Source organism: Lotus japonicus, chromosome 1 (genome assembly GCF_012489685.1).
Source record: "Lotus japonicus ecotype B-129 chromosome 1, LjGifu_v1.2".
NCBI lineage: Eukaryota > Viridiplantae > Streptophyta > Magnoliopsida > Fabales > Fabaceae > Lotus > Lotus japonicus.
The window spans coordinates 65,609,496-65,628,114 of NC_080041.1; the positions used below are offsets into that span (position 1 = coordinate 65,609,496).

The 18,619-nt window shown below is 40.4% G+C and overlaps 1 protein-coding gene across 1 annotated transcript; it reads right to left on the bottom strand.

Moving 5' to 3' along the window:
* Positions 1-1,265: 1,265 nt before the first annotated feature.
* On the bottom strand, positions 1,266-18,196 carry LOC130742898 (uncharacterized). The gene is made up of 5 exons (XM_057595000.1): positions 18,016-18,196; positions 14,956-15,015; positions 13,964-14,874; positions 2,695-3,827; positions 1,266-2,595 (listed from the first exon to the last, which is right to left on the bottom strand). The coding sequence occupies exons 1-5, from the start codon at positions 18,194-18,196 to the stop codon at positions 1,266-1,268; spliced, it is 3,615 nt and encodes a 1,204-aa protein (XP_057450983.1).
* Between the last annotated feature and the right edge of the window lie 423 nt (positions 18,197-18,619).

Genomic DNA, 18,619 nt, shown 5'->3' on the forward strand with positions numbered 1-18,619 from the left:
GAAGCATAATATATTATCCTAGGTAACTTATCCACTTTTTGAGCAAGGACAGCACCCAATGCGTAATTAGAGCCATCACACATGAGCTCAAAAGAGGCTGTCCAATCAGGTGCCTGAATGATAGGAGTGGTGGTCAAGGCTTTCTTTAGGCAATCGAACACTTCTCTGCATTTCTCATCAAAATCAAACGCCACGTCCTTTTGCAGCAAGTTAGAGAAAAGAAGGGCTTTCTTGCTGAAATCCTGAATGAACCTGCGATAAAAACCTGCATGGCCAAGAAAAGAACGCACCTCTCGCACGCAAGTGGGGTAAGGCAAATGTGAAACATCTATCTTGGCGGGATCCACCTCTATAACTTTGTTAGAAATCACATGACCTAGAACTATGCCTTGCTCTACCATAAAATGACACTTCTCATAATTCAAAACAAGGTTAGTTTCAATGCACCTATGCAAAACTTTATCCAGATTATCTAAACATGTATCAAATGAAGATCCGTAAACAGTGAAATCATCCATAAATACCTCGATGCAACTCTCTAAGAAATCACTTAAAATACTTACCATGCACCGCTGGAATGTACCGGGGGCATTGCATAGGCCAAATGGCATCCTCCTATAGGCAAAAGTTCCAAAGGGACAGGTGAATGTGGTCTTCTCTTGGTCCTCAAGAGCAATGTGAATTTGAAAGTACCCAGAAAAACCATCAAGAAAACAGTAGTGACTTTTACTTGCTAAGCGCTCAAGCATTTGATCAATGAAGGGCAAAGGAAAGTGATCCTTTCTAGTTGCTTGATTGAGCCTCCTATAATCAATGCAGACTCTCCAACTGTTTTGCACTCGAGTAGGGATAAGCTTGTTTCTCTCATTCTTCACTACAGTAAGTCCTGTCTTCTTAGGGACCACTTGAACTGGGCTCACCCAAGGGCTGTCAGAGATTGGATATATAATGCCAGCTTGTAGAAGCTTGGTGATCTCCTTCTTCACAACATCAAGTATCACTGGGTTGAGTCTCCTTTGTGGTTGTCTTAATGGCTTCGCTCCTTCTTCCAAGAGTATTATATGCATGCACATGGATGGACTAATACCAGGAATGTCAGCTAAGGTCCAACCAATAGCTTTCTTGTGCTTCTTTAGTACTTGCAGCAACTTTTCCTCTTGATTTTCACGAAGGAGAGAGGAAACAATGACAGGGAGCTTCTTATCATCCTCCAAGTAAGCGTACTTGAGGTTATCTGGCAAGGGCTTAAGCTCCAATACGGGTGCCTACAAAACAGATGGAACCAAACTAGCAGATACAGTTTCTGCAGCCTGCACTTCAACAACTGGGTTAGTGCAATCAGATTTCTTAACATCTGAGTCAACAACAACAGTGTCCAAAAATTGATCAATGCAAGAATAACACATTTCAGTAGCAGTACATGTATGACAAGTGTATGACCCAGTTAGGGAAGGATAATCAGAATCATGTAGGAAATCAGATTCATGTTCATCAAGCATATCATCAAGCAGTTCATCAAGCAAATCAATATAAAACACAGAATAGTCTTCAGGTGGATGTTTCATAGCATCAAAAATGTTTATCCTAACCACAATATCATTGAATTCCATAGTTAGTGTACCAGCATAAACATATATCTTGGTTCGGGCTGTCTTTAAAAATGGTCTCCCCAAAATGATAGGAACTGTATTACGGGAAGATCCTTTTTCCATTTCAAGCACATAAAATTCAGCAGGGAAAACAAGTTCACCAACCCTAACCAAGACATCCTCTACCCAACCAGCAGGGTGTGCAGTGCTCCTATTTGCTAATTGGATGACAACACACGTAGGTTTCAAAGGTCCAAGTGAAAGAGATTTAAAAATAGACATAGGCATTACGTTAATTGAAGCTCCTAGATCTAGCATGGCACTCTCAAATTTAGTATCACCTATGACACAAGGAACAGAAAATGTACCTGGATCCTCACACTTTTCAGGAACATCAGAAACCGGAGCAGGTTTACCAGCTTTACCTATGATTGCAGAAACGTTTCTCCCCATGCGAACTCTTTCATTTCCTTTCAGCTTCCTTTTCTGAGTGCATAATTCTTTCAGAAACTTCGCATATCTTGGAATTTGCTTGAGTGCATCAAGTAGAGGTATGTTCACCTCCACTTTCTTGAATATCTCCAAGATTCCCTTATCTACCTCTTCCTTCTTTTTGCTTGGCATAGCTTTCGGAGGGAATGGAAGAGGAATGGAAGGTGGTTGTACGTGGAAGGTTCTTGTGGCAATGGTCTCTGTCTCCTTTTCAGGGTCAGGATCTGGTTCATGGTCTGCATCAATTCGCTTCCCCGACCTTAGGGTGATGGCGCTCACATTTCTTGGATTGACAACCGTCTGAGAGGGCAGCTTATCAGAATTATGGGATTGTAGCTGGTTTATTGAAGTAGCCATCTGTCCTATCTGGTTGGTTAGATTCTGAATAGATGCTTCCTGCCTTTGAATGGAGGATCTGGTGTCTTGTATGGAAGCTCTGGTGTCTTGTTGGAACTGCATGTTTTGGGCTGTCATCTGCTTCAACATATTCTCCAATGAAGATTCTTTAGATTGCGATGCAACAGGGTTGTTAGCCTGTTGTTCCATTGGAGGAGGAACATATGGTCTAGCATTATTCTGAAACGGTGCTTGGGTAGGTTGTGACTGATCAGACCATCTAAGATTTGGATGATTTCTCCAGCCAGGGTTATATCTGTTAGATGACAGATCATAATTTTGCTGAGGTCGATTATTGAAAATGTTGGCAGCATATGCTTCAGGATTCTCAGTTGTAGGTTCCTGTAGAGAAGGACAAACATTAGTATTATGGTCTTTAGTGCAAATGCCACAAACCTTTGCCTGTTGTGAAGGTTTATTCTGGTTCATGGCCAATTGAGTAACCAAGGTGGCAATGGTTTCCATCCTCTTCTCAAGCTTGTCCATCCTTGGATCTGTCCCAACCTCACTAACACTTCTAACAGCATCATTACTCCTTGTGTTAAACTGCTGAGAATTAGCAGCCATCTTCTCAAACAAACGCCTGGCTTCAGTAGGAGTCATGTCATTCAATGCGCCTCCACAAGCAGCATCAATGATATTTCTGTCCATGTTGTGCAGACCCTCATAGAAATACTGAACTAGGAGCTGGTCGGAAATCTGGTGATGGGGGCAGCTCACACATAGTGTCTTGAATCTTTCCCAGTATTCATATAGAGTCTCTCCATGTAGCTGCCTGATTCCTGAGATGTCTTTTCTGATTGAAGTTGTCCTAGAGGCAGGGAAGAACTTGTCAAGAAACATTCTTTTCAGGTCGTCCCAGCTTGCAATTGATGCAGGAGGTAGGTTATACAGCCAGGTCTTTGCAGTTCCCTGAAGGGAATGAGGGAAAGCCTTCAAACAGATATGATCTTTGTCAACTTCAGGAGGCTTCATGGTGGATATGACAGTACGAAACTCCTTGATGTGCATATTAGGATCTTCACCTGCAAGACCACCAAACTTAGGCAATAAATGGATTAGTCCAGTTTTGAGTACACATGGTACATCCTCAGGATACTGCATACACAAGCTTTCGTAGGTGAAATCAGGTGCAGCCAGCTCCCTTAGTGTTCTCTCTCGCGGTCCTTCTTCAGCCATGTTTTCAGAAACTGCAACAAATTCAGAATCAAAATCAAGGTCAGAATCAGAATCACTTAAATGAGGATCAGTAACAAAAGCTCTACGTGCTCTAATTAATCTATGAAATTCTTGATCTATTTCAGAAATAAATGGATGCAAAAACCCAGGATTCGCCCTAGTCATGCAACACTAAGTATCCCAAATAGAATAAGAATCACTTGAAAGTAATTTTTTTTTTACAAAACCCTAAAAAAAAACTTTTGGCGGAAGGCCTCTTTTTGGGTTTTTAAAAATCGATCTCACGGTGTAGCGGTGTTAGATGACTTGGAATTTTTTTCTACCCAAAAAGCATATAAATTATGTTGAATTCCGAGTTTTGGAGCAAAAGATACGGCCGTTTGAAGTTACAGCCTAATTATCCTTCAAAAATCACTATTCCTTACCTTCAGCAACAAATCCAGTACCTACGCCAGAGATTGAATTTGAACTACTAATACTACTAATACTAATACTAATACTAACTCTATTGAACCTTTGGCAAGGACGATAATCCCCGGCAACGGCGCCAAATTTGATCGAGGCCGTACCCGATTCAAATAATTAATTTAGAAAATTGTAGTAACTAGGAAGTGACTCCTAGGTCGTTTCCGAAGGATTATCGTTTCAACAAAGACTCAATATTAAAAACGCACAAACGCACACACTTAAAGGGGGGTTTTGTGATTCAGTTTCAAGGACTAGCAGAAAGTAAAACAGATTAATAAAATCAAGTAAAGACGGATGAATCCCTTTGTTCAGTATATTGTTGCTCAATCACGGGTATCTAAAGATCAATTCTTGTTATTAGTTTCCTAGTTCATGAGAATTAATTAACTAAGCGATAACTAATTCACAGATTCTTAAACTAAACGATTAAGAATCGTTTACGCCCTAATATGAACTAAGCATACATACATCATCTTCTATTTCTAATCATAAGGAATTAAGCAATCCTAAGCCAGAAGTAGAGATGAAGAAAACTAATCAGGAGAATTCTATTAAGCACTATATCTCAAGAGCGCGATATACTTTGCAAATGAATTCGTTCGAAGGGAATTAGCCTTCCATGGATGGGGCGAATTCAGCAATTAATTTGGAGGAAGCAGGGAATAAAAGCATAAACCCTAGCAGAGCTCTAATAATTACTGAAAAACAAAATTATATTAAATAATAGCAGAAGGCAAAAGGTAATTGTTTCTCTCAGCACAAACCCTTAAATAAGAGCTGAGATCACAAATCCTAATCAAAATCAAATCCTAAAAGATAACAATAGATCCTAACAAATCCTAAAGATGGAGTTTTAAAATAACAACCTAAATAAGTTTGAATCCTAAAGATATCAAACTTAATTTATTCCGAAATTAAATCCTAATATTTCCTAAAATACAATCTTCACTCCAGCACAATTAAATCTTCATTCCGCAAGTCTCCAAAATGCCCTTGATGTCAAATAAGACCTGAAAATAAGAATAAACGTAATTAGACCAAAAAATAGAAATCACTGTCAAGCAAGGTCAATTAATTACGAATAATCATTAATAATGGCAAATTAAGGCTATGTAAAATGGGTAAAATATTGCTCATCACAAACCTTAGAGGAAGGTTGTCTCAATGGAAACAAAAGTCGCTCTCCTTTGGAAGTCGGCTAACTTTGATTATGAGCGTTTTATCTGCTCTACCTCTTTTCTACTGATCTTTCTACAAGATGCCACAAGGAGTCCTCCACAAATGCAAGCAGATAATGAGGACCTTTATTTGGGGCGGCACGGAGGGAATAAATAAAGTGGCGTGGATAAATTGGGAGACAGTTTGCAAGCCAAAGGAGCTTGGAGGATTGAGGTTGAGGGATTGGGGTGCTTTCAATAAAGCTCTTTTAGGGAAATGGCGATGGAGGATCTTAATTGAACCGGACAGCTTGTGGGAACGTGTCTTGAGGGTGAAATATTTTATTCCGGTACCGCACAAGCTATCTTCATGGTGGAAGGATATCCTCCGAACCTGTTTTGGGGCGGATGAAGGCGTGTGGTTTGATCTAAACCCACACTTGAAGTTGGGGGAAGGAAGAGTGGTGAATTTCTGGCAGGAAGCTTGGCTGGGAAATGAGCGGCTCAGGGACAAGTGAGTTTGTGAGACTGTACCACTTATCAACGCAACAACAAGCAATTGTTTCTGATATGGGGTTTTGGGACATTTGGTCGTGGAGATGGTCCTTCCAATGGCGGAGGGCGATCCTGCCTAGGGAAAAAGAGGCTTTGGAGGAATTTCTCGCGTATATACAGCAAACTAATTTAGTCGAAGGAAGAGCGGATAAATGGGTTTGGAACGCATCTGAGGAAAGCTCATTCACAGTAAAATCTGTATTCTCCGTTTTAGAAGGGCTCGAGCTAGAGGAACCAATTCCAGTCTTTCATACACTGTGGCAAGGGGCGGCACCATCCAATGTCTTGGCATTCGGGTGGCGAGTCTTTTGGGGCAGATTGCAAACTAGCGATAACTTGAGCAAAAGAGGCATAATTCCAATCGGAGAGAACACTTCATGCGTATTCTGCCAGGAGGTGAAGGAAACACTTTCTCTTCTCCTCTTTAATTGCTCTTTCTCCCATCAGGTGTGGTTACATTGCTATCGATGGTTAGGAGTGCTTACTGCACTTCCAGAGGATAGTTCGACTCGTTTTCTGCAGTTTGGGACTGAACTACGAACACTGAGACAGCAAGGAGCAATGAAGACTATGTGGTTAGCAATAGCATGGTCGCTGTGGATCCATCGGAATAAAATCCTCCTCAAGAGTGACCAGAAGGAGGTTGCAAGGGTTGTAGAACTAGCTCAAATGCGAGCTTGGAACTGGTTAAGGGTGAGAAATAAGAGATTCACTTATTCAGTTTGTGATTGGATCTCTCAGCCAAGATTATGTTTGGAGAGTTTCTGATTTCATGTTTGAAGACAGGGTGCTTTGTGACTGCTACAACTGATATCTTTTTGTTGCGAGATAGTTAGCTTTTACAGGTTCAATTGTGTGCTGTGTCTGGCCTAGCAGTATTAGTGTTTGGATATTTAATTCCCTAAGATACTAGTCTGCATGTGTTTTGCTACTAGCCTTGCTAGGAATTGTCTGCACTTGGTCATTTAGATATTGTGAGGTTATTAGAAATTGCAGGTCTCTTACCAGTGGCTGTAGTTTCTGGTTTCTGTCCTCCTCTATTTTCTTTGTGTGACTATTACTTGTAAATGGTTTGGGAGTACACCTAGTACTCCCACCTTAATATACAGCTTCTTTTGTTGATAAAAAAAAAAAGGCAAGGACTAGATAGTTTCTTTTCTTCTTTTCAATATAAATATTCGTGTGATCCACTTTAGGCGGCGTAATGACTCATTAATATTTTTTTGTTCTTTCATCTTATTTTTCATATCTTTCTCTTTATTTTCTTTTACATCACGAATAATATCACTATATCTTTCATTTATGTTCTTATTTGCTCAAGATAGAGGTGTAAATAGAATGTGATGACAGCGTTATTGCTTTAGGTGCCTGCTCTAGTTGATGCTACAATATTCCATACAAACTGGTCTGGTATGGGCTGATCAATATGTATATTACTTAGGCTGACCGAATCATGTATTAAATGGGTTGGGTAACCCATGATCCAGCCGGATCAAAACCCAACTATAAATAAAGAAGGACCGCCCAAGCGGCAGGGACCCTATCATTTTTTCACACATTTTATTCGATTTGTTTATCTCGCTTACTCTCGATATTGGTTAGCCTTAGTCTGCGGTTCCATACCGGAACATTGGCGCCCACCGTGGGGCCCTGGATACTTTCCTAGGCTTCAATTTTCACCGCAATGGTAACTCGATCCGGGGCGAACGGAGAGAGGAATCATGTTCAACAAAATGATGTTCCTCCGGATGTTCTTCAGCGGATCATGGACGATCTCAATGAACTTCGTCAACATAATCAACAGTTACAGAATCAACTTACTGACATCAATCAGACTCAGGGTTTACGAGAGGGCGATCGAAGAATGGCTGAGACGGTGGTGGACTTTCAACCTTTTACAGAGGAAATAGCGAACACTGCCGTCCCAGACAATTTAAAGACATTGAAACTTGACTCGTACTATGGAAATTCAGATCCAAAAGATCATTTAGTGTATTTCAACACGAAAATGGTCATTGTAGGCGCATCAGACGCGTTGAAGTGCAAAATGTTGCCATCAACTTTTAAGAAATCAGCGATGATTTGGTTTACCACTCTACCGTCAAGGTCAATTGTCAATTTTACTGAATTATCTACAAAGTTCTTGTCTCAGTTTTCTACCAGTCGTGCACAAAAAGTAACTCCGGCGACATTATTTAATGTTCGACAAGGACCAAATGAGACTTTGCAGTCTTACATGGGGCGTTTCAATCAATTATCTGTTCATTTGGAGGATAAAATGCCAGAAATTTGCATTGCAGCTTTTGAATTGGGCTTGAAGCCGGGTGGTTTGAACAGTAATTTGAGTCGAAAACCTGTGGAGACAATGGTGCATTTGCGCGAAAGGGTACAAGGGTACATCAGGGAGGAGCAGAGTGATCGGATCAAGAACAACCGCCCGAATGCAGCGGTTCCAGGGCAGAAACAGCAGTTTGAGACGAAGAAGGGAGCGGTTGCAGATCAATATTCGAAGGGATGGACCGAGAGTAGCAGCGCAGGGTATAATAATCGTAACCGTTATGACGGCCGATTTGATAACCGTTCTAATTTCAAAAATCGTGCTCAACCGTATGGAGTGCGTGGGCCAGGACATTCGATGACGTGGACTCGGAACCAAAATGACCGTGCAGTACCTTTGGCGGTTAATTTGACTGAAGCTTTGCACACGTGTTTGGAGGCGAATGTTATTCGTTTTCCACGGCAGCCAAAGCCGTCAACGGGTTACGTGGACAAGAAGAAGTGGTGCGAGTATCATAGGATTTCAGGGCATAATACTGATGACTGTTTTACTTTGAAGAAGGAGATTGACAAATTGATAAAGGCTGGGTATATGAAGCAGCTTGAAGGGCGAAGCAATTCAGATGAAGCAGGAACTTCAACAAGACGAACTGAAGATGGAAAAGAGATTGAGGGCGATGGTCAAGATAGACAGTCAGATGGAAAAGCAAAGGGGCGAATTCATTCTATTTTTGGTGGATTTCGTGGCGGAGGAATGGCTAATTCAGCTCGTAAGAGGTACGTTCACTCCATTAATGTTGTTTACTCTAACGATTGGGGGAGTTGGGCAACCAATCAACCCGATATAACGTTTACTGTGCGAGATTTTGAGGGAATACAGCCTCATGAAGACGATCCAATTGTTGTAATGCTGAGGATTGCTGATTATGAAATTGAGAGGGTACTTCTGGATCAAGGAAGCTCGGCAGATTTGATTTATGGTGACGCTTTTGAAAAGTTAGGGCTAAATGAATCTGATTTGTTGCCTTATGATGGTTCTTTAGTGGGTTTTTCTGGAGAAAAAGTGTTTGTTCGAGGATATGTGGAATTGAAAACTGTCTTTGGAGAAGGGAAGAATGCGGAGGCATTTGCTATTAAGTTTTTAGTAGTAAAATGTACTTCACCGTACAATGTACTTATTGGGAGGCCATCACTAAACAGATTGGGGGCGATCATTTCTACAAGACATTTAACGGCGAAGTATCCATTGAGCAAAGGAGGAGTTGGAATTTTAAAGGCTGATCAAATGGTTGCTCGAAAGTGTTATTCAGAAAGTTTTAAGCAGTATGGTCACATGGGTAAGAAAGCAGTGAAAGAGGGGCATCGAGTCTATGAGGTGGATTTAGAACAGTCAGAAATTATTTTGGATCCTCGAGAAGGATTCAGTGAGTACAAGATGAAATCAGAAGAGGAAACTAAGGCGATCCAAATTGGTGAGCGAAACTTGAAAGTTGGTGTCAATTTAACTACAAGTCAGGAAAACAGGTTGGTAAAATTATTATCTGAGAATATGGATTTGTTTGCATGGAGTGCAAGAGATTTACCAGGAATCGATCCGGAATTTATATGTCACAAATTGGCTTTAAATCCCGGGGTGAAACCTATTGTTCAGTTTAAAAGAAAGATGGGCGAAGAAAAGGCAGAGGCTGTAAAGGTGGAAACAAATAAGTTACTGGAGGCTGGATTCATTAGGGAAGTAAAGTATCCAACTTGGTTGGCGAATGTTGTTATGGTGAAGAAGGCTAATGGCAAGTGGCGAATGTGCACAGATTATACAGATTTGAACAAGCACTGTCCTAAGGATTCTTATCCTTTACCGAATATTGATAAGCTTGTGGATAGGGCATCTGGATTCGGAATGCTTAGCCTCATGAATGCATACTCAGGATATCATCAAATAAGAATGTATCAGCCTGACGAGGAGAAAACAGCTTTCATGACAAATAAGGCGAACTATTGCTATCAGACTATGCCGTTTGGGCTGAAGAATGCGGGAGCAACATACCAAAGGTTGATGGATAAGGTGTTTGACAAGAAGGTGGGGCGGAACATGGAGATTTATGTAGACGACATGGTGGTCAAGTCAGAGGAAATGGTGGCGCATTGTTCTGATCTCGAAGAAGCTTTTGGCGAACTAAGAAAGCATAACATGAGACTTAATCCGGAAAAGTGTTCGTTTGGAATTCAAAGCGGAAAGTTTTTGGGTTTCATGATCACGAGGAGAGGAATTGAGGCGAACCCTGATAAGTGTAAGGCGATACTCGATATGCAGAGTCCAACCTCAGTTAAAGATGTGCAGAAGTTAACAGGAAGAATAGCAGCTTTATCCAGGTTTCTTTCGTGTTCTGGGGAAAATCAGCACCATTTTTTCAATGCTTAAGGAAGAACAAAACTTTTCAGTGGACTGAAGAATGTGAGAGGGCGTTCCACAGTTTGAAGGATCATTTATCCAAGCCACCAATTTTAGCCAAACCAGTTCCAGGTATTTCGTTATCAATGTTTATTTCCATCTCTGATAATGCAGTTAGTTCAGTTTTGTTGCAAGAAAATAAAAATGATATGAGGATCATATATTTTGTGAGTCATGCTCTTCAAGGAGCTGAAATTAGATACCAAAAAATTGAAAAGGCTGCATTAGCTCTGATCATATCCGCCAGGAAATTAAGACCTTATTTCCAAGGCTTTCCAATTGTGGTAAAAACAGATTTGCCACTTCGCCAAGTTTTGCAAAAGCCTGATCTGGCTGGACGAATGGTTTCCTGAGCTGTTGAATTGTCAGAATTTGAAATCACTTTTGACAGGAAAGGTCTGGTTAAAGCACAGGTATTGGTGGATTTTGTTAATGAAATGTCTTCCAGTGAGAAAAATATGGAAGTTGGCGAATGGAGTTTGTCTGTAGATGGCTCGTCCAATGTCAAGGGAAGTGGAGCTGGAATAATCTTAGAAGGGCCAGGTGGCGTAACAGTTGAGCAGTCACTCAAGTTTGACTTTAAGGCAAGCAATAATCAGGCAGAGTATGAAGCTATAATTGCAGGTTTGAAGTTGGCGATCGAGATGGGGGTCAAGAGCATAATGATTAAAACAGATTCTCAGATAGTTTCCAGACAAATTCAGGGTGAATATCAGGCGAGGGACGCACAGCTGGCTAAGTATTTATTGAAAGCTCAGGGATTGATAAAGCAGATAGGCACAGTGCAGGTCAATTATGTTCCGCGGGAGGAGAATACAAGGGCGGATATTCTATCAAAGTTAGCAAGCACCAAGAAGCCGGGAAACAATAAGTCAGTCATCCAGGAAGTTTTAAGCAGCCCGAGTATCGAAGAGGATGAGACAATGATGGTGTTAACTTTAGCGGATTTAGATTGGATGGGGCGTATCAAAAAGTGTTTGGAGGCAGAAGGCTCTGAGTTGTTGACATTTTCTAAAGATCAAATTCGCGAGGCAAGTCATTACACATTATTGGGCGATCAATTGTACAGAAGAGGGATTGGAATACCTTTATTGAGATGTGTTTCCAAGGATGAGGCGGAAGGAATCATGTTTGAAGTTCATGAAGGTGTGTGTGCAAGTCATGTGGGGGGAAGATCTTTGGCGGCGAAAGTGCTCAGGGCAGGGTTCTATTGGCCAACTTTACGAGGGGATTGTATGGAATATGTGAAGAAGTGTGGTAAATGTCAAATTTATGCAGATTTACATAAGGCGCCGCCTGAGACTCTTAGCTCAATGAGTTCATCGTGGCCATTTGCAATGTGGGGAGTAGATATTCTGGGACCGTTCACTCCAGCAGGTTCTCAAATCAGATTTATTTTGGTGGCGGTGGACTATTTTACTAAGTGGATTGAGGCGGAATCAATGGCGAAAATAACAGCAGAAAAAGTCAAAAAGTTTTATTGGAGAAAATTGGTTTGCAGATTTGGCGTTCCAGCAACTATCGTCTCAGACAATGGAACACAGTTTACAAGCAGGAGTGTGAAGGATTTTTGTGCAGGAATGGGAATTGAGATGCGTTTCGCCTCAGTTGAGCACCCTCAGACAAATGGACAAGTGGAGTCAGCGAATAAAGTCATTCTCAATGGAATTAGAAAGCGTCTAGGCGAAGCTAAGGGATTATGGGTTGAAGAGTTGATCACGGTCATTTGGGCGTACAATACTACTCCTCAATCAACTACTGGCGAATCACCTTTTAAGTTGACTTACGGCGTAGATGCGATGATACCAGCAGAATTACAAGATGTAACTTTCAGGGTGGCAACTTATAATGAAGAGCAGAATGACATGAATAGAGTGGTTGATCTCAATTTAGCATAGGAAACGCAAGCATAGGTTCGTTTGAGGCAGGCAATGGTAAAACAGAGGTCGGAAAGGCGATACAACTCTAGAGTGGTTCCGAGGCAAATGAGAGTTGGTGATCTGGTTCTGCGTAGGAAGGCAAAGGGGCCTGATGATTCGAAGTTATCACCTAATTGGGAAGGACCTTACAGGATTCTGCGTGAGCTTGGTCAAGGGGCGTATCATTTGGAGGAGTTATCGGGGCGAAGGGTCCCAAGGGCTTGGAATGCACAGCATCTCCGTTATTATTACAGTTGAAGTGTAGGGTGGTTCGTTCGGTTTGTTTGGTTTTGTACAGTTTGTTTCAGTGTATGTTTGTCCAAGACTATGTTTCGTTGTTTCAGTTTGTGTGTGTTGAAGTCTACGTTTGTTGGTTGTATTGTTTAAGACTATGTTTGTTGTGTAAGACTAAATTCGATGCACTCTTTTCTCTACCCCAGGCGGGAGAGTTTTTAACGAGGCATCAATTATTAATGAATAACAGGTATGCACTCTTTTCTCTACCCCAGGCGGGAGAGTTTTTAACGAGGCATAACCTTTTTAAAATGATCAAGGGCTTATCATTTTACTTATTTCTTTTACCCATAGCGGAAACTTATCAACTAAGGTCTATCAATTGGGCGACGTCAGACAATTGAGAAAAAAGTAAGTCTCTTAAAACAAGAGCATTCGGCCACGAATTCATAAGCACAGTCTTAAATTGGATTTAAGCTTGTCCAAACTAAGCACAAGTCTCCACGCGAGCATACCAATGAAATCAAATATGTTGACTTTGATTTCCATGAGTAACTATGTCAAAAATGAAAATTTGACTAAGTTATGTTCACAAAGGCCTTATGATTCCAAAGTAGTTGGTTAAGTTTAAACTTTACGACATTTAAAGAGATTCATTCAAGGGTATTTTACCATGTACAGTAAAATGAGAGGGTAACGTCTTCAGCTAAATGACGAGGGCGGACTGATTTCGGTGAAAGGTTAGTAAATGTCATTTGTGTTAAGTTATATGTTTAAGTTATGTGATAACTTGAATAACTAAGTAAAGTTATGCTTATATTTTTAAGTTGTATGGTAACTTAGATGACTTAGTAATGATATGTTTAGTTATAGAATTAGTTACTGTGATAGTTGTTTGGGTGCGAAAGGGATAATGTTATTTCTGAAGTCATGAAGTTTTAGGTTTTTGGCGATCCAATTAGAATATGAAGTATTCATATAATGCTGAAGGAAAATTCATTACGATATGGGAAAAGTTCGGTACATGAGAGCAAGGAAAATAAATAAACAAAGACTAAAGAGACCAGAGGTCTTTTACATAATTTTCTAAAAAGGAAAAGGGAATGAAACTTGTTGCTAATGGTTTTCTCCCTCTCCTTCTTTGCGGTTGACATTTTCTTCTTCATTCTTGTCTTCTTCTTCTTCTTCTTCTTCTTCTTCTTCTCCTTTCCCATCCGCGTTATCCGGGCTGATCAGTTTTCCATCCACGATACGAGCATAAGGGTTTGCACCCTCCAAGTTGATCGCCAGGTCAGGATTGAGAAAAGAGATTTGATTTAGTGCTTTGGCGAAGCCAGCCTCAAATTGATCCAAAACAGAACATTGCAATTCAGCAATTTCTGTTTTCATTTTAGAATTCTCATCCAGGGTTTGGTTATGAACAGTAGTTATTTGGGCGAGGTCAGTTTTCACTTTGTCATTTTCCTCAGTTAGTGTCTGAACAGAAGCTTTGTAATTTTCAGCAGTCTTCTTCGCATCCTCAATCTCTACAGCCAAATCAGCAGCCTTTTTCTCATTCACTTTGTTGGATTTATCTAACAACTTCAACGTTGCTTTCAGCTTCCCAATTTCTTTTTCTTTTTCTTCAACAAGTTTGGCATTGGTGAGGCCATCGAATCCATTAGATTCTAGGTCAATCATCTTGGCGACTGCAGCAATTTCTAAGCCTTTGGTCATCATAGCTTGGCAGGCCTCTTTTAAACCCATCTTCCTCATCTTCTCACGGTCAGCTTCAAAAACCAAGTTTGTCTCCACCAGAGAGTTGAAATCTATCTTTGAATCCCAAAGTGAAGTTACTTCAGTGGAGGTCAGTTCTTCAAACTCCTTCAGCAAGTTCTTCCAGCAAATAGGCGGAGCGCTTGATGAGCAGCCTTTATTCGCCCCTGGCGAGTCATTTCTGTTCATAAATTGCTCTAAGGAAGTCTGGTTCGAAGCTTTGTTCTTCTGAGAGGCAGGTTCTTCAGTCTTTTTCTTTTTCTTGGCGGGGCGACCAACTTCTGTGCCAGAATGGCTGGTGTCTTGGTCGGCAACAGACTTTGAAGGATTCCTTTTTTCACGGGCGGCCTGTTGTTCACGGCGAAAACGGAGGAGATCTTCTTCAGTAAGGCGAGCCATTTTACCTGCAGTAGTATAGTGGTGTTAGAATATAAGAAAATTTTAATATAAAGTGGAAAGGTAAAATGCATAATGAGATGCCTTACCAATGTATTTACCCACTTCATTCTTAGAAAGGGCGGCCATAAAATCTGCAAGGTTCAATCCTAAGCCAGATAAAAGTTGGCAATCTACTAATTCTGATTCAGTCAAGGCATCCTCGGAAATTTTGATGATGCCTTCATATTGGTTCGTCCAGTAGAACGGAAATCGGGGACTCCCGTCATCAAAGTAAAAAATATCTTTACAGGGTTCTGATTCACGGAGTTTGAAAAATTTTCCTTTGAAGTGTTTATAGTGACTTTTGAATAAAGTGAATAGCCCTAAACCCCTAGCAGTAGCAAGCGAAACGTATTCACCTCTAACGTTTCGCCCACATGTCTCAAAAAAGTAGAAAAACTTATTACTGGTGGGTTCGATTTTTAGAGTTAGGCACAAAATTTCAAAGGCTTTTAAATACGCCCAAGCATTGCCATGAAGTTGGGTAGGAGCTACATTCAGAAGGGTTAAAACGGAACAGGTGAAATCAGAGAAAGGCAGAGTATACTTCAAATCGGAAAATAAGTTTTCAAAGAGATAGGTGAAGTTTCGCCCCTGATTATCTGGTCCCCCAAAACAACACGGCTCATCAGGGGCGCAGGGAATTATGTCCAAATGTGCATCTAGGCCATCTTTCCTAAAGTTGTATTTAGTGACTAAATCTATAATAGCTTTTGGAGTAGAGTATTTAGAGAATTGTTTTTTGATTTTACTAGCCACCCATAGGGAATCGGCAATAGGTGGAACACTAGGAGTAGAAGCCTCTTTACGGGTGCGTTTAGAAACCATTTTCAAAGTGTCCTGAAAGTGAAAGGTTTAGAAGTAAGATGAAGAAGGAATAGAGTATAAGTTTTTAGTTTACAATGCAAGGTTTATGAAGTGTTTCTGGGTAGAGAAAGAGTTATGGGTATCAAAAATAGAAACTTTTATGCGCAAGTTCATGTGAAAGTATGAAATAAAGAAGAAAAGGGAAGAAGATTGTTACCTGAGAGAAAGTTTGGAACTTCAAGGACTCTGCTGGGTTGGTTGATGACGAATGCAAGAAATAGGAAAGCGGGTTTGGCAGAGAAGAAGCAGGGTGTGGGTTTGTGTTTTACTTGAAAAGAATGTTGGTAGTAAGGAATTGCAGGTAAGTGATGAGAGGGGTAAAATAGGGGGCTTTATATAGAGAAGGAAGAAGGATGAAAGGGTGAGATGAAAAGGTACATTAATTACCAGATGAGTGAACACGTGCTTACATTTGGGTATTCAAGAGTCAAGTTTGATGTTCATATTAAAAGAGGACACGTCGATCAAGGATTTGAATTTGAACGGACATGATTCATTGAAAAGGCTGAGTGGAAAGGACATTTTAGTCCGGCAATCATGACGTTCCAGGAGTCGCTGGAACGGCACAACCTTTTGTGTTTGAATTCATTTTATGTGCTTTTAATCGCATTTATTTTTTATGATGGTAATCATGTTGATGGGATTTAAAGACGCGGTAATGCTGCGGCTCAAGTTCCAAAATATTTGTGGATATCTGTTGATGTAATTGTAGCAGGAAAAGCAATGATGATTCTCTCCACAGTCAGGGCGTAGCAGGTAATAGGCTCAGAGATTTGACAGGTTAGGTTGAACACGCAAGAAAAGAAGAAGGGGAAAGAGCTGGTTTGACGTGGTTATTATTATTATTTACTTTTACTCAAATGAACACATGTTATGATTTACACGCCCATTTAATTGCTGAGGGCTTATCAAAGACACTTTCGTCTTATACTAAGCCTTAGTGTCTTGAGGGCTTGTGGTCTGGTATGGGCTGATCAATATGTATATTACTTAGGCTGACCGAATCATGTATTAAATGGGCCGGGTAACCCATGATCCAGCCGGATCAAAACCCAACTATAAATAAAGAAGGACCGCCCAAGCGGCAGGGACCCTATCATTTTTTCACACATTTTATTCGCTTTGTTTATCTCGCTTACTCTCGATATTGGTTAGCCTTAGTCTGCGGTTCCATACCGGAACACAAACCTTTTCTCTCGGTGAACACAGAGATTGAAGAACGATGATTTGAATCCATCAAAAGAAAAAGAATGCAGGACAATGATTAACCTGTTTATCCAGAAAATTAAAAAGACATTTCATAATTATTCGCACGAGCATGTTAATTTGATTCCAGTTTTAGTTTTCAGTTTCTAAAACAATTTTTAGAAATAATTTTTAAAAACAGTTTGAATGACATGCATTTTCCAACATTTAGAAAACTGATATCTGAAAACTAAAAACTGAAACTGAAAACATATATCTTTTAGTTGTTTTGATTTTTTTTTGTTTTAAAAATTGAAAATGGGAGCTATTTTCATAAACAATTTTTAAAAACAGGTCATATCAAATATGTTTTCAGTTTTGAAAACTGCAAACAAACAAGCCTTAACTGGCCTGGTTTTCTAACTACATTTCTATTAAGTCGTGCAAAAGTTTTTTTTTTTTACAAAAGGAAGCCGGTCCTGCCAAAGTTTATGAATATATTAGTTTTTAATTTTTATATTTAATTTTTTATTTCGGATAAATATTAAAAATTAAGTATATATTGAAGAAATGTCTCATATAATATAATAAATAATTGATTTAGTACCCACAATATAATCATTCTTATTGTGTGACTATGAACTTTCAAGATCATATTCTATATTTGTCCAAAAAATCGAAAGATCATATTCTCCAAGGTTTAGTATTCTCCAATCATATATGTTGACTTTAAGGTTGTGACACATGTATAAAGGAATATCATTTAATGTTCTAATTTATTAAAAATATTATGTAACTTCCTAAAGCTTATAAAAAAAATTAACTTTCTAATATACCCTTATCTCTCCACTCGCTCAACCTTATTTCCTCTAGTTTGCATTTTGACCTAACTCCTTTGGGTGGTCGTCGTGTCGCCCCTGGGCGCGACTACAACCCCCTTCGTTTCCTTATTTTTTGTATGCTCCAACCTTTTCGAGACCTGTCCTTGCTCTTTCGCGGTGATGGCCCCTTGGCTAGGTTCTTTAGCCTTCAATAAAGTGGCGGGCTGCCCTTGCCATTCTCCCTTCCTGTCACGGCGGCGATGCTTTCGATCGGCTGATCTAGGTCGTGCTCACCCCTTGTCTCCCGGTCCCTTTCTTCGTCGGCGTCTTCGCTCTGCGCTTTGTGATCCTCCGTCGTCTTGTCCGCTGTTTGGCTTCTCTTCGGCGCAAGGCTACGCAGATCTGTACGATTCATTCCAGATTTGTGGTCGTGGGCTTTGCATTAGGGGTTTTGTCTTGGGCTGGTCCGAGGAGCCGCAGTTCTAGTGGAAGTTCTGGCAAGACGGAGCCGAGGCGTGGTTGGTGTTGCGGTGGGTTACTGATCATGACGTGTTGGTGTTACCCTTCCTCTTATGCAGGAGCGGCTCTCTCTCTTAGCGCCATCTTGTCGGAGAAAATAAGCAGCAATGGGGATCAAATAGAAGAATAGAACAACGTTCAAGTTTGTTGATTTCTTTCTCAAGCTCTGGCATGGTCTTTCTTAGAGACCCTTAGAATGCTCGTCACATTGTGGAGCACTTTGGTCCTGCTACTGGTGTTGTAACACCCCGAATTTCGGGGGTCACAAATAGTAACCTATTAAATAAAATAAAATGATTTTCCAAAGGGATTTACAAAT

Excerpts from the sequence above, each read along its gene's own strand:
- LOC130742898 (XM_057595000.1), bottom strand. The coding sequence starts at position 18,196 with ATGAATCGTACAGATCTGCGTAGCCTTGCGCCGAAGAGAAGCCAAACA. Across the intron at positions 15,016-18,015 it reads CGTGACAGGAAGGGAGAATG|GATTGAACCTTGCAGATTTT; the intron begins GCAAGGGCAGCC and ends TATCTGGCTTAG. Across the intron at positions 14,875-14,955 it reads TGAAGTGGGTAAATACATTG|GTAAAATGGCTCGCCTTACT; the intron begins GTAAGGCATCTC and ends ATACTACTGCAG.